Source organism: Colletotrichum costaricense, assembly GCF_030867565.1.
Source record: "Colletotrichum costaricense strain IMI 309622 chromosome Unknown Scaffold_30.1, whole genome shotgun sequence".
Taxonomy (NCBI): Eukaryota; Fungi; Ascomycota; class Sordariomycetes; order Glomerellales; family Glomerellaceae; genus Colletotrichum; species Colletotrichum costaricense.
In genome coordinates, this window is record NW_026848259.1 from 162,747 (window position 1) to 178,554 (window position 15,808).

The 15,808-nt window shown below is 46.8% G+C and overlaps 2 protein-coding genes across 2 annotated transcripts; one reads left to right on the forward strand and one right to left on the reverse strand.

The window, feature by feature from the left end:
* Positions 1-6,897: 6,897 nt before the first annotated feature.
* CCOS01_16422 (uncharacterized protein) lies at positions 6,898-9,006 on the reverse strand (the record flags this gene model as incomplete). The annotated part of the gene is made up of 7 exons (XM_060464558.1): positions 6,898-6,986; positions 7,238-7,431; positions 7,510-8,152; positions 8,213-8,432; positions 8,523-8,645; positions 8,717-8,807; positions 8,987-9,006. The coding sequence occupies 7 exons, from the start codon at positions 9,004-9,006 to the stop codon at positions 6,898-6,900; spliced, it is 1,380 nt and encodes a 459-aa protein (XP_060304874.1).
* Positions 9,007-9,231: 225 nt separating this feature from the next.
* CCOS01_16423 (uncharacterized protein) lies at positions 9,232-10,410 on the forward strand (the record flags this gene model as incomplete). Its single annotated transcript, XM_060464559.1, has 2 exons — positions 9,232-9,993; positions 10,054-10,410. 2 exons carry the CDS (start codon positions 9,232-9,234, stop codon positions 10,408-10,410), a joined length of 1,119 nt encoding a protein of 372 aa, XP_060304875.1.
* Positions 10,411-15,808: the final 5,398 nt, after the last annotated feature.

The following is a 15,808-nucleotide window of genomic DNA, read 5'->3' on the forward strand; positions in this document are numbered from 1 at the left end:
ACGAATGTACTCGCCATGACTCATGGGGAGATCGAGATAGGTGCTAGCTGGCAAGAAGGTCGAACACGTTGAGTGAAAAGCAGAGAACGAGCTCGCGGAACCACGACCCGTGTCCAGGTTCGGGCTCGGCCGGTATATCATCTCTCAGTCCGTCGTGTCGAGGGCCTGGTTGGACTCCTGCAGCCTTTGCCTGCGTTGGTCTACACGTAACCGAATGCCCCCTTTCCATTTTGGCAGCCCTTCGGCAGTGATTGCCGCACATGGAAATTGAAGGTTCCCACTCCGCCGTTCTAACGCGTATGTCACCGTAGTAGAAGAGAGCTTTCTGTCGGTCTGACTGCGCCTCGAACACGTGCGTTTCTCTCCAAGCCTGAGTCCGAGAGGCGTATACGATCGGCGGGCGACTTGCCGCCTATGGTATGCTCCTATCTGATCCACTCGTGTGAGTAGCTCTCTGCCCCTTGCCATTGCACTTGCCCTTGCCGCAGACCTGGCTGAGGGAGGTGTTGTCGTCGAGTTGGCCGTTGAAGGAAGTGAAAGTGCCGTCGAAGTGACTGGAGGAAGTGGAAGTGCCAGAGTGTTCGCCTGGGGCCCTGCGACTGTCTTCTGCCGTACAGGCAAAAGTCTGGCACATTTCTTTTTGCCGAAGGGTCACGAAGGCGGGGGAAACTTGAGGATCAGGGCTGACCGTAATTACGCAGCAAACGGAAGATGCCGACAGTGGGAAGGACCCTCGTTTAACTTCAACCCGTACGGTTGCCCTAGAAGAGATCTAGTGGAAGAGGAAGATCCGGTTGTTGTTTGTTGGATCTCAGTATTGGTGTCTGAGAGTGAAATTCTTCCGCAGCGAGCTTCTGGTGGAAGTAGGTGTATTGGAACGCCCTCTCTCGAAGGCCAGCAGTCTCATCTAGCGGTCCGAGGGTCGATTCGGCGACTGAGAGCTTGTTGAGGGAGCTCTTCCCGCAGGCAATAATTCTGGCAGAAACAAGGTTGATGTGACCCTTCAGTGGCGAGATCGACGTCTGGCAAAAGGAGGCCTATAGGGAACGCTGAAGCGCCTATCAAAGCGACCCTTCTGCGGTGGATCTCTGGCGGAAGGAGGTCTTCGTGATCGAACGATCTCTTTTGTAATGAAGAAATGTTAGGAGGAAGTTATGGGCTGAGCTCACGAATCCTCCGTTGGGTTTGAGTAGGCAGGTGCAACGGCCTTCCGAATTCACCTTTTCAGCCGTCAGTTCCAACAGTCTACTCTCGTCCCACGCTCTGTAGACGAAGAAAGGCGACGGCGAGAGCTAGATTCTGTTCCCATTCCGCGATTGTAGTTGGATCAGGCTCTGAACCAAAAAAGCCGCAGCATTTCCGGTAGGTATCGGCGCTATCGAGGAGCATGTTGAGCCAGCCATGTCTGTATGAGGGGATCGAGGCCGGGGTGTTCCATATGACAGCGTGTTCGCAGGATGTTGATATGAGATTGAAGTTGCGCCGATGACCTGCCGGTCTCGAGTAAACGGGAAATCACTTCCTGGCGTTGGCCATAGATTGCCACACCCCGGAAAATCCATTGCTTGGTGAGCTCGCAATAGTGGACGCGAGTTCATTCGAGGGAGCTAGTTCCAACGGCTATAGGGACGCCAGAAGAGCTATATTTAAGCTGTCTAGCTTCGGACAAACCGATTCAAGAGTGATAGACCGTCAAAAAGCAAAGAGAACTCTGCTCGTTCCCACTCCCCCACCCCTGCCGTGTCTCCGCGTTCAGTTACGTTGCCGTGCAAGACTCACTTCTAGCCGCCGTAATATTGGCCGGGACCCGGTCCACTGTACGCGGTACAAGTACCCCTTTCGAACGGAACGTTTCTATGGGTTAGGATCGACTATCTCATGTCCAACCCCGGTTACTTGGAATCTTTCACCACTTCGGTTGAACATGGAAATGATGACTTCTTTGTCCAAATCATACGTTGCCAGAACTGTTTCGACACATTTGTGCAATAGAATCATATATGCAACGCAGCTTACGTAGAGGGACGTTCAATGGACTAAGGCGACCAAGGGCAAGAGTGATAGTGAGTGGGTGTACGGGTGAAATCCAGAAAGAGAGTAAGCAAAAAGAAAGGCGACGGGAGAAATGGGAAGAGAAAGAGAGAAAGAGAGAAAGAGAGAAAGAGAGAAAGAGAGAAAGAGAGAAAGAGAGAAAGAGAGAAAGAGAGAAAGAGAGAAAGAGAGAAAGAGAGAAAGAGAGAAAGAGAGAAAGAGAGAAAGAGAGAAAGAGAGAAAGAGAGAAAGAGAGAGGAAGCAGAGGCTGGTTTGATTGCAAAGCTGATTGTGGCATTTGGCAGGCAAAGTGGTGAGAATACCTGTAGAAAAAGCAGCGAGAAGACAACTTGGATAAGAAATGGCTTCTCCACAGACGAAGGAGAGATGACAGTGACAACGAAGACGAAAATGACCTTCGATGTCTTCAGGGAAGTGCCATGTCTAGTCCTATCCGTCACAGCCGTGACACAGATGAGCAAGTCAAGTCTGAGGTCTGAAAGTTCTTGGCGTAGATTACATACGGAAAGCCAATGTGTAGTTCCTCCGTAGACATGAAAGGTTTACTCCCGAACTCCCGAACAGAGTATCCGCAATCCATGCACCTATAACACACTGAAGCAGACACAAGAATCAGAATCATCATAAGAATACCATCTCATCACAGCCATTCAATCCAAGTCTTGTGCCCAATTGCTTCAGAATCACTACCAGAAAGGACCCAACTGCGTCGAGCTAGAACCAGCTTACCCAGGTTTCGCGCCCTAAAGGCCTCTTCCGCGTCATCAAATCCCGAAGAACATCCGCATGACAATTGCGTTGTAGCCGCGATCGGCCTTCTTAATCCGCGCCTCCGTCCCGCGTCCATGGCCATTCACTGAGGTTCCATAAGCAGATTTGCGGCAACGTAATCTCGATGCGTAGCAATTCGTAGAAGAGAGTGCGATTCTGCCCTCGCTTCAAGGACATGATAGTCTGACAAATTGTTCTTGCGATGCCAATGATTAAACTATATCGATCATGCTGCCAGGGGGGTGAAGCTCGAGCAGCAGCTATGGAAGCTCAGCGGGCTTGCCGGGTATCTTGAGATCAAGCGGTTGCGGGGTGCATCTGGAAAATTCGCGGGTCATATTATTGAGGAATCGTAGTCGTGGATTGCATATGATGGTGATGATAGCGACTCTCGTGTGCATGTGGTGGCGGCGGATGGTGGCGAAGGGGGCCACCGGCCATGGGCGGTGTGGAACTGGTGCAAGTTGCAGATGAAGAGGCGAGCGGTGGAGGAATTCGAAGCGAAGGGCTCAAAAGAGAATATCACAAAAGATACGTCCAACATAGTTGAGGCGAAGGAGACGGCGAACAGACTTGGAGTAAGAGAGGCGGTGCAAAGAATTGAAGAGGCGAAGTTGGCGAGGAGAGTCGAAGAAGCAACGAGATTCGAGGAGGCGAAGAGGACTGACGAGGCGAAGAAAGTTGAAGAGGGGAAAAAAGCCAAAGAAGCCAAAGGAGCCGAAGAAGAGAAAGTAGAAAAGAGAAGCAAATAGACGCAGAAGGAGAGCCGCGATAAGGTGATGGAGGACGCCACAATCCAGGCGCTCATGACTCTCACGAACCTGCGAACCTGATTTGTGGACACTCATAGTCTGTTCCCACGTGACGCCGAACTCGACGCAGCAAAAGACCTGGCTGAGAGTAACGCTGGAAGAGAAGAACGTACAATGGGAACCAAAGGCTAGAGACGAGTTTGAAGAAGGGATCGAGAGTGTGACAACGGCTCCGGGGGATATTCTCAGCGGGGACGACGAGTCCGTATTGGAATAGGTGACCAGCCTATCGGCCGACCTGCTAGTGACCCTCGAGAGGCTTCTGTCGGAAAAGGAGACGGTAGGACGAAGGATCGGCTCGCGATAGCCCGCAAGGTGGAAGGGTGTCGATGGATTGAGGCAAGCCGTAGGCCATCTGGAAAACGAAATACAATCCAACATCGCGCTCTGCAGCTGGGAGGGTATGGGTGAATCTGGATCTGGGAGACACGAGAATCGTCGTCATTCCACGGCTCGCTCATTCGATGCTAGACCTCAACGTTGAGCGTTACAGCGTTAGGTACCACGCGAGAGTATCCCTGTACATCTTGACGTCAGCAGCGTTGATACGAGCATCGGCTGGGCCCTTGCCTTCACTAATGCGTTAGCAAGGACTTTACAGCAGAGATGGCGGCATCGATGATTGGAAGATTGTGCTGCACCCACTGTTCAAGAGCCCGAGTTGTGTTTGTTCCGCGTCATTGGTATCTTTTGGAGCCATGTCTACAGCTGTGCAGGACGCTTCGTCTGAAGCCCCCAACAACAGTACCGAACTCATGGTATGGAGGAGGCCGCCAGCTTGTGAGAACATGAGCTCGGAACTCTTGCTTGTATTTCCCCAGCGCATTTCAGCAAAGTCGGGAGATGTTTGGCACTGGATTGACCGCAGTAGGCCGCGGCGTTGATGGCGCGGATGAGCGTTAGATGATGTGTGACTATTACAGGAGCCGGAGCTCAAGAGTGATGCTTGTAAGTCTCAGCGCATTTCGCTGCGGTTGGTGCTTCCACTCCTCGGGATTGTGCGGCAACACCTCCGGTTGCAGGGGCGCCGCTGCTGGGTTCACCAGTGGTTCAGGAGGCTCATCTTGAAGCAGTGCTGGTCCCAAATTCTGTTGCTAATTGAGCCATGCCGTGACTTGCCGTCTAGAACGCGAGGCCGAGCGGACAGGCTGGTGAAGGGCTGTTGTGTTCTGTCTTGTTCGTGGTGTGCACACGGAAGATCAGGACGCAGGGTCGTTCCCTTGCATTCGTCATGCTCCGGTTCCGGGATGATAGGAAAACCGTAAGACTTGGCCCCCGTATCCGTTTTTCGACGCCGTCGCAACTTGGACCGAACGCCGAGATTGCTGCTTGGATCGGGGAGGTGGGGCCCACGTCGTCTTGTGTGCAGTCTGATGGAGCATATGTGAGGTCGACAGTGGTAACAGACACCCCGCTGGACGCAGATGAGACAGGTTGTCTTGCAAACGGGTGGGAGGGAGCTTACAAAGGGTCACAGGATGTGATGCAAATGCTGCTTGCATGAAAAGATCCGTCCGAAAAGGTCGTCGAAGGGGAGAAGACGGATGAAAGCTTGTGGTGATGGTGCCAGAAGAGGTTGGTGGAGGAGCTTGGCTTTGAGCACGCACGCGAAGGGGCACGTTGCGGAGAGGGGTCGGCGCGTTGAGGAGTAGGGCGTTTATTTATGCAAAGGAGGCGTAGTTGTTGTTGTTATCTTGAACTGCGTTCCAGAGGGACGAGGTGTCTGCTTGGAGAGGGACATTATGCATTTTGCGTTTCCGTAGCGGATGAAGTCTGATGGACATGAGAAGGCTCGTATGCCAGATCTATGCTCAAATCAGACTCACCAAGGACGATAATGTTGACTCCCGATGAGTAGAGGATTCCGGACGAGACGACTGCCTTGGGAGCTGAGACTTCGACTAGAGGGGTGACAGGGGGTGCTTGAGTGTCGCCATCACAGGTAGATTCGAGCCATTTTGAGGTGTATGATGGTCGACCTTACCGGAAGCTCGTTTGTTTTGCCTGTGCTTAGCTAGATGGCGGAACGTGACAAGATAAGCGCGGCATTTCCCCAGACGAGCGGCTTGTTATTGCCCTATCGAAGAGATGGAAGGGACATGCCTTGAACGTGCTGCATGGCCATGTCTGTGAGAGACTGGATCAACGATGTGAATGGACTGAGACGATGCTATATAGTACCTCGGCGGTGTTATCCCTGCACACGTTGTTTAGAGATGAACCGTTCGATCTTGGGGTGTTGCTAAGTGAGAAGGGAGGGCGGGAATCAACCAGGCGAGAGAGAGAGGTCGAGGTTGACAGATCAGGAGTGAAGAAAATACAGAGCGGAAAAGCAAGAGAATGATGCATCAAGAGACCTGGAAAGTCAGTTACTCAGATGAAAATGAAGAGAAGGGAAAGAAAAGGAAAGAACAACGGTGTTACTAGAGCAGATATCCGAGAGATGGAGAACGAGAGCTGCTATTCTAAACATGAGTGATAGGGCTAAACGAAGAGGACTCTTAATTCTACCGGAGAGTGCGTAGCAAGTAGAAAAACATCTCTGACAGACATGGTGAAAGCCATGGAGTTGAGAGACGAACGTCTATCCTATACGGCAGACTATATTAGCATCGGGTTGCGGGTTGGAGTGGCAGTAGAAGCTGTGTAGTCGCAACAGAGACAAACCATGGTGCCACTTTCTTCCGGGAAATGTCTATACTATTCTTACATGATCAATCACTCGATACGTCCAAGATGATCTGGCGCGGGCCTAGAATCGCGGTCGGCTTGGGCAAGTGAAGTCTACCTGGCGGCTGCAGACGCCAGCGGTTCTCTCTTGTCACGAAACAAGGCTCCAGGTCACCAGTATCGCGCACCGTGTTTTGTTCGTCTTGTTCGTCTCGCTCGTTTTGTTTGTCTCGTTTATCTTGTTCGTCTCGCTCGGTTTACTCGTTTTATTTATCTTATCAATCTCGTTCTCGTCCGCATCGTTCGGTTTATTCGCCTCGTTCGTTTCGTTCGTCTTATTCGTTTTATTCATCTCGTTCGCCTTGTTCATCTCGTTCGTCTCGTCTATCTTGTTTGTTTGATTCGTTTGATTCATCTCATTTGTCTTGTTGGTCTCGTTCGTTTCATTTGTTTGTTTTATTCCTTTTATCTATCTCGTCTATCTCATTTATTTTACTCGTCTCGTTCGCCTCGTTTGTTCTGTTCGTCTCGTCCGTCTCGTCCGTCTCGTCCGTCTCGTTAGGATAGTATCGTCATTCTTTGCTCATTGCGTTCACGCATCGATGGTGGTTGCGGTCGGCTCGTCCTCGTCACCGCCATCGTCGTCTTCGTCATAAGCTTCTTCGTCTTTCCACTCCGTTGCTAGCAAGTTGGATTAGTGCTCAATGCCTTCCATTGTGTTCAGAACGGTGAAACAGCAAGTAACGCTCGTTGGACAGGAGAACACTCACTCAACAACAGACGCGTAGAGGTGCTTGAAATGGTTCTTCATGGCCTGCGACCGGCCAGACCATGAATCGTACGGTGATGGAGCATGGTTCGATGTTGACATTATTGGACGTGTCCCGCTCAAGAGTTTCCCGTCGCCCACTGGCGCGACTGGTCAGCAATACCGGCGAGGTTCTTCACGGCATGCTGGCGACCGCGGTCTACCTTCAGGTCAAACACTTCTGTGGCGTGAACTCTGATGAAATCGGCGTTTTCGTCTTGATGAAGACTGTGTATTTGGAGCTGGTCGAGATATATAGGGCTTACGCAGACCTCGAAGAACTGCATATAGTAACGCGAGGCAGCAATCATGAAGATCCTTAGATAGAGATGCAGTCAGTCCAACGGCGCTCTTAACGGTTGTTGTACTTCGAGAAGCAAAAAGGTCTGAACTCACGTATGCTGCAGTCCCGCCCATTTCTGTGGCCTATTCACCGCAATAGCCAATGCCTGGCCAATCAATTGTGCGAAACGCTCGTCGGTGAGGATGTGTCTGCCGCTGTCAATAGATGCCAGGTTCCGCTTTGCCTCGAGGATTGCAATGCGACCGTGAACGCGTGCCGAATCCGCCACGAGAAGGAGGCCGCCATCGTCGATAGATGTATAAGAGATTCCTGATTCAAGTCTGCATTTCAGTGAAAGTCTATGGTCGTCAAAGTCGACATGATGTTCGTCGTCGGTTGGGGTATTGTAGAGGATGTGCCTAATGAAAGCGCTGGCAAATCGGTGTGTGAGATCCTCAGACAAAGCCGGGTGGACAACGGACTCTTCCTCGTTGATGTAGGGAGGCGAAGAGGGTTGCTTGGTCGAAACAGAGGGGCTTGAGGAGATTAACGGCTCGTAGGTGTTGGTGACCGTGTTGTTTGGTCTCGTTCTTTTCGACCTTCTCTGCTCGGGCAGCGATTCCGGTGAGCTATGCAGCGGCGGCGGTGCCCTTTGATTCTTCTCAGGTTCGGGGGTTAAGCGCGCGGGGGGTGAGCTTGTTGTTGAAGTGCCATGGCCGGCAAGCTCAGCATCATCGTTGTCATCGCTTGCGTCACCTGGATCGTCAGTATCGACATGCTGATGTTTCGTTTCGGCTTTACCTGTTTGACACAAACGATTCAGAGCAGCCCAGGTTGATCCCAGCGACGTGCCGTAGGCTTTCTGCAGCGCGTACTCGGAGCGTGGCGTCGGTCGGTTAATGTTGTCACTGGGCTCGGGACCTTGGACAAGTCTCTCGAGGGCTGCCCGGGCACCACCATGGTCTTGCCAGAAGGCGGATCTCGAGGGGAGACGGTTCTTGCTGTCGAAGTTAAAGGCGGGCAAGTTGGACCATTCCTGCAATGCCGGCAAGAGCTTCGTTTGAGGCTTCGGGACAAGAACGCGTAGTGCAGACAGCTGATGGCGACCCCAATGGCTCGCACTCACCTCATCCAAGCTCTCGAGCCAGTTCTCCTTCTGTTGCGGTTCGCGAAGGAATGCTTTGGACGTCGTGACAGTGTGGAAGTAGGGCTTGTGGTTGTACGTCATGTTGGGCCCATCGATTTCCACCTGGCGACAAATTGCGGAATGGAGGGGCAATTGAGGTGTGGAGGGGTAAAGCTCCAGAAGGTACCGCCTACCTTGTATTGGCGGGGGAGCTCCAATTGGGGAGGTACTTGTGCAGGAGCGGGCAGGAGCAGCGAGTAGAGTGGGGGCACAGTGTAGAGCGAGCTGCCCGACTTTGGGCAGCCTGTTAGTCAGCAGCCCAAGTTCCTCAGTGGCACCCGTACCTTAACGCGCCTCTTCACAACGCAGATGGGTCACGTGAGAGGAGACGCGCTCATTACATAATTCAGATGAACGACATGCTTGCGCTGCACTACAAGGCAGGAATGCAATGGCTACTTTACAGTAGGTAGGTACCCTCCATTTTTGGCCCTGGAAAAGGGTGACTGAAGGGTGAGCGGAATCCATCCGCGCATGAGTGGCACAGATTCCCTTTGTGCATAACATTCCTTGTGCACCATTGCCTCCTGTGCAGCTTTGGCTCCCGTCCGTACTTACCTTATGTCACTCTTCTCTGTTCACAACTCCATCCCGGCGCATCACCAGTTCACGATCAACTACAGCAGTCACGGAACCAACTCTGCCGGACATGGCAACACCAGAACCGCCCCCCAACCTGGCAAGTCTCTCAATACGGCGCATCCTCCACTGCCATCCACGTGAGCGACTGCAGGTGCACCCATTGTTATGGACCTCTCGCCATCTCCATCTACTGCGCTGCGATTTTGTTGAAGCATTACCAGGGCCTCTCTCCCCTCCTCAGTCTCCATCGACATCACAAGCACAGCGTCAACCTCTTTCCGACAAGAGTCTAAACTCTACCGGAAATCTACCTAAACACCACAGCAACAAGGCCAACCACGAGGGTACCGTCCCCTCGCCGCATCGACTGCCGTCACCACCACAACAGCAAGCAGTCCCACCGGCCTCCAAGCATGAGCAGTGGGCGAGGACTCTGGCCAGGAGCCACTTGCTCACTATGAAGGAGAGTGCCCTGACGAAGTTACTTCCAACCTCTTTCTTCAATACCCGATTGACCAGCGACCACACGACGCTCAGCTTCGAATCAAAACGAATTCGCTTACCTTGTCTGACGCTTGCTGCCAACACCTCAACTACACCAGGCTGTATAGCCTACCTGGACGCATCTGGCCTCCGTGCCGCTCGGAGCCGCTTCCTCAAGCAATCATGTGGACACTGGAATCGAATCACCCGATCCCTCTACACTGCTCGTCTTGCCGCCTTGACGCCTGCCCCGGGGGCCCACGATCCATACATTGCTGCCATCATCATTGCCGCTGCCCAGCACCACCGACAGCGCTCGGCCTCGCAAGGCATGGCGAGCATCCAGGTGAGCATGTTTTCGTTTCCCGGTGCCTCTCAGCATTCACCATGCTAACAAACGACCCAGGTTCATGTTATCCTCAGCGATGACCACGACACGTCGCAGCTGCTTCTATATACGGCCAACGTCTCGCCATCATTCCTCGACAAGTTCACACACACCCGACGTCGTCCGTTGCCGTCCGCAACGTGTCAAGTCTACACCCGCGCGATAGCCTACCAACCATTCGAATCCTTCCAACAGCGCTTCCATGAAGCCCTCCTCCCTCCTCCACAAGGCAGTGGTGCCGACCGAGACAGCGCAGACATGGAAACAGATGGTCGTACTATACGGAAGCGTGGGCGCATGGACCAGAATGAAGACAAGGTGGATGAAGAAGAGGGCAGCGCGCCACGAAAGAGAGCACGCGTGAGGCGGGAATGATGGGAGCTTGGGAGTCGGCTAGTGTGAAAGACGGTGGTTATGTTGTATGGGAACAATGGCATCAGCCTTTGGCTGACTGCCTTCCCATGCGGCACTTTGGGATTGGGAGATGGACATGTGGCGCGAAATGATACCCTGTAGCCAGTATCTGGCTGCTCTGATTTGTTTGTTTTCAGCTGTTCTTACCGATGAAGCTTTCTTCTTTCACAACCCTTTCAGTGCTCCTCGCACATGTCGATCGGTTCTCAAGTGCAACTGTGCCATGTCGCCATCATCCAAACTTGCTTGCGCCTTCCAGCGACCAGAAGCGGATTGTTTTGAGAATGCCCCGCTGATGACAGTCAGTCTCGAAGTCTCAAGACTTACGAGCTTGCTCTGTGAGCGAGTAGTCACTTGATACTCTGCGGGCCAAGAATTCACCCAGAGAGAGGCGGGTTCTCGACGCGTCGCAATGCCGCAGACCTCTCTGCCGCGAATCTCTCGGCCACCTCAGTCGATTATCCGGTAACACATTGACGAAGCTTCTATCATGGCTCTCTCATCGAGACCAGAGTAACAATAAACGAAGCCGTGGTTTGTCTTGCGATACTATATCCCAATAATACGGGGTCGCCATCTTTGCCAATTACTTGTTCAGGATCGCGTGCCCATCGGTACGGAGAGTCCCTCTATCTAGGTCGGCCGCCGCGGACGCAAACTGTTGTGGATAGTCGCAATCACAATGGTTGGCTGTGCTGTGTTCCATCTTCGCCTGCTGCAGCCTGTGAAATGCGCATTGGGAAGTCGGCAGCTTTTGGAGTTGGCTAAATTCGACCGTGCCCCCGGCAGCTTTTGGAGCCATCAGCTGGCGCCGAGTGTCAGACTGGCTGGCCACATGTAGCTGGCTCGTGCGCCTATGTGGCGTTCGCAAGCCACATTAGGAAGCGCAGCCAGCTCGCAGCAGGGCGGTCAAGCTGCGCTGCGGAATTCTCGCCGCCGTAGAGGCTAGTAGATCAATACAGATACGTCAATTGCACACGGTCATTTCCTGTTGTTTCCAGTTCCTCATTTCCACAAGTCTTCGCTCTCAAAAGTATATTCCTTGTCTTCATCCTAGGTCTTAGCGCTCTCCTCACCGTGACACGACCGCAGCTGGTGTCTGATCTCCGTCTTTGCGACCCTGTTGGTGTCCATATCACTGGGCAATTGGCAAGAACCATTTGATATGTGGTGTGACGAAGGGTCAATGGACTAGAAATGAAGAGTCTGTGTTAATGGAAGAAGAGAGGTTCTTCCCAAAACGCAGGTTTTCTGGGTAATCGGGAGTTAATAAAGCTACTGTTGGTGGCCCTGCGGCTGCCCTGACTTGGGCATCCAATCCGACACTTGCATTGATGACACAACATAGGTACGGTAGGAAGACAGTGGCGTGACCAAGTAGATATTGTGCTCCGTCCCCAAAATCGTGGCTGGGATGCTGACGAGAGAAAGTTGGTACTATGTGGTCGCACTGGTAGGTAGGCTGGTAAAGATGAAGGTGGGAATGCAAGAGAAGAGCGTACAGGCGAAGCAACGGAAATCTCGCGGCATGAGCTCTTGGACTGTGATGTCAGAGAGTTCTTCAAAGCACTGAAAACGAGGGTCGAATGGGGCTTGAGACTGCAGTGCTCCATCATCAAGACAAGGGGCCACCTGACGGGGCTGAACAGAGGAGAAGCCCAGGATGTCATAGAGAGAAAAGTTGCTCAAGTCCAGGTCCGTCGCAGCATTTGAAAGGGGTAGCTGGTGCGCTATAGGATGGTGAGGCACCCATGTAGGAGAAAGTCAGAATTGCAACGGAAGAGTTGGTCTGGAGAATGTCGTTTGGTGGAGGAGATGGGTATGAAGATGGAGGGAATGGCGTGGATGAAGACAAGGGCGACGACTGAGAGGAAGTTTTCCTCGTAAGTTTACGAGGTTTGAATTTGAGTTAATATCAACCCGTGTTCTAAGTTTTGATTAGCATATCCCTCTGGCTATCGGTCTTTCATCCTGGTTAGACACAATCTGCGAGATTCTGCAGCTCTGGGTGTGGTTGACCACCTCAGGTACTCTGGAGTGTCCCAAGATGCAAGGCGACCGGACCGTAAAGAAGAGTGCGGCTACTTTGACTGTGTGCCTCTCCCAGCTGCGGACACGGACGCTTACCTAAACCACCGCGCTCAACACCACAATACGCCCAATTGCGCCTGGTCAACTGCGGCCGCTGGAAACCGTCAATTGCAGTGTTGGGGAGGCGGAAAGCAACGATTTCGACGGGACAGGATTACATAATCGGTGTTACCGGCCGTTGTCAGTGGCACACTACGGCAGACTGCAAGAGGCACTCCGCCAAAACCTTTCCTTCTAATAAACCTACGGCCACCGTATATTTTAGGCATTAATAGCGCGAATTTCTTATATATATAAATAAATATTATAATAAATCCCGTATATTATTATAAAGAATTACTTACGACCATAAGTAGTAGGGGTTATATAAGGGCGGTTATACTACTTATTAAAAATAGAGTAGTTATAGGTATATTTTCTATATTACTTTTTATTACTAATTAATTTCCCTTTTTTCTTAACTAACTTACTATTCTTTAAGTAAAATAAGTAATCTACCTACGCCCCTATAATTACTTATTAATAATTATATTTTACTTTATTATATTTTATACCCTTTTTTATTTTACTTTTCTTACTATTACCTAATTATACGCGCAATTATAAATATAATATTCGTAATTTATTTATTATAAATATTAATTAGGTATAATTAAGTAATTTCTTTTTATAATTACTAGTATAATTTTTACTAATTAGTAATTAGGTAATTTTTTGCGCAATTATTAATACAATTTTTACTAATTAGTAATTATACTTTTTTTTAAGTTAATGTACGCGTAATTATAAGTATAATTACGCGTACTTACCTATTTATAATTTAATATTTTTTATTTACTTTTTTCTTTAGTATTAACTATTTATATATATATATTAATAACTTTATATAAGATACTCCTTTTTTTAATAATTATATACGCTATATAATACTTATAATAAGTACTTAATACCGTATTCCGGACTATATCGAGGGTATATAGCTCCTAATAGCCCCCGTATACTAACTTACGGTATACCCTAACGACCTTATATCCTATAAAATAACCTCTTACCTCCTTATTAATACGTATACTTCTATATAATAAGTTCCTTATTATACGGATTTTTATATTATTTATAAACTCTTTATCTTCCTTTTTAAAGACTTTTTATAAGATCTATAACCTTAGTATTATATAGGTTAATATATACTACTTTATATTATTTTATATTACTATACTAACTTATATAATTTAGCCCTAGCGTTAAATTAAGCTTAACCCTAAAATTACTAAAAATAGCCGTTATATACCTAGAGAGATTACTATAACTCGTACTTAGGCTATTAATACTATTTAAATAACTATATATAATAATACTAAGATTAGTACTGAGTCGTATGCCTATTATAAAGCTAATAAAAATATATTTACTAATTATATTATTTTTATAAATAGGGGCTATTTTAGTTATAATTATATATTTAGTATATATAAGTATATACTTATTACGCTTCCCGTTATTACTTATACGTTATTATATATTACTTTATATTTATTTATAGTTTACTAATAGTCCGTATTAGCTCGTAATACGCTTACTAAGGTTATAAAGTATAGTCGTAACTATAAAAGTTATAATAAAGTATAATAGATTCGGGATACGACCGGTAATAAGACGCCGATAACTTAGTAACCGGTATACGGATCGTATTATAAAAGAACTTTTTAAAAAGCAGAGCTTATATAAAAGACTTTATAAACTTTAGTTTTATAATATACCTATACTTATATTATAGCCTCGCTAGTTAAGTACTTATAGCTTAATTTTTTATAATTCTAAAGCTTTTACTTTTATAAAGTAATTAATATAAGTAATAATAAATTATAGAAACGAATAGAACGTTAATAAAATAACGCTTAGCTATTAATAAAGAGCTATTAATACTAACGAGCTATAGCTATTTAGAGTTAACTACTCGACCTTATTTTATCTAGGGGAACGAGCTTACTATAGGGCAAGTCCTACCTAAATACTAGCGTTTATAAAAGAGCTAGATAAAGAAAATAATCGGGGTAAATTACTTTTATAAGTTAGTTACCCCGTTAATACCCCAAGGACCCTATTTATTATAAACGGGGCATTTATTAATAACTAATTACCGGATATATAAAATCTAAGTATATATAAAAGCGCAAGTAGTACTAAAATAGCTAGTTTAGTAAACCTTATAAGCTTAATAATAACTTATTTTTATAAAATAATAAAAATAATAATTAAAAACCGAAATTAAAAACGGCATTAATACGAAGAGCTTATTTAATAACTTACCGAGCGGCTAATAACGTATCTAAGTTAATAAAAATATAAAAAGCCTCTTTTTTATAATTATAAACTAATTAAAAAAGAGTTTACGAATACTTAAGTAGTAAACTAAATTATTATTATAGAAATAAGTAATAATTTTTATATAAAAAGTACTATAAAATAGTATATTAAATAAGCCCTATTTAAAATATTCCTATTATTATAAACGTAATAGTATAATTATAAAAAAAGCCTCTAAGATCTCCTTTTTTAGGGTAACTTTTTAATATTCGTTTATTAATAATACGTAAACCCCGAGACGTAAAAACGGGAATATTATAAAGAACTAAGAATAAAAAGGTTAAAGGAGAGTTAGACCCCTACTTAGTTCTTTACTAAATAGTTAGTAATTTATTATAACTTAGGTATAAAAAATATAGAGAACTTAAAAATAAAAGTATATTAGTTTTTTTTTAAACTATTATTTTAGTTATAAAATAACTTAATTTATTATAAAGTTTTAATTAAAAGAGTACGTAATATAACTTACGAAGCTAATAAACTATAGTTATTAAATTAGTAAAAAGGTAGTAACTAATTATAAAAGGATAGTAAAAAAAGGTTATATTTGTTATTAAAGTAATTATATTAAATATCCCCTTTTTATAAAAAAAAGAGTAAGGAGAGCTCTAAGGGGCTAGGCTCTAAAAACTTATTAAGAGCAATATTATAAAAGCTATATAATAAAAGTACTCGTATTAAGTTATTATAAAAGTATCGTAGTAATAATATTAAATACTTTATATATAATAAATTAAACTATATATTTAATAAGTATTAAAAGAATAAGTCAGGAAGTTAGGGTAACAATAAGCCGACGTACCCCCAATTAAAACTAACGTTAATAACTATCTAACGGGTTATTACTAAGCCAAAAGTTATAGAAATCGATTCTTTAAAAAATAAATAAGTATAAGTAATA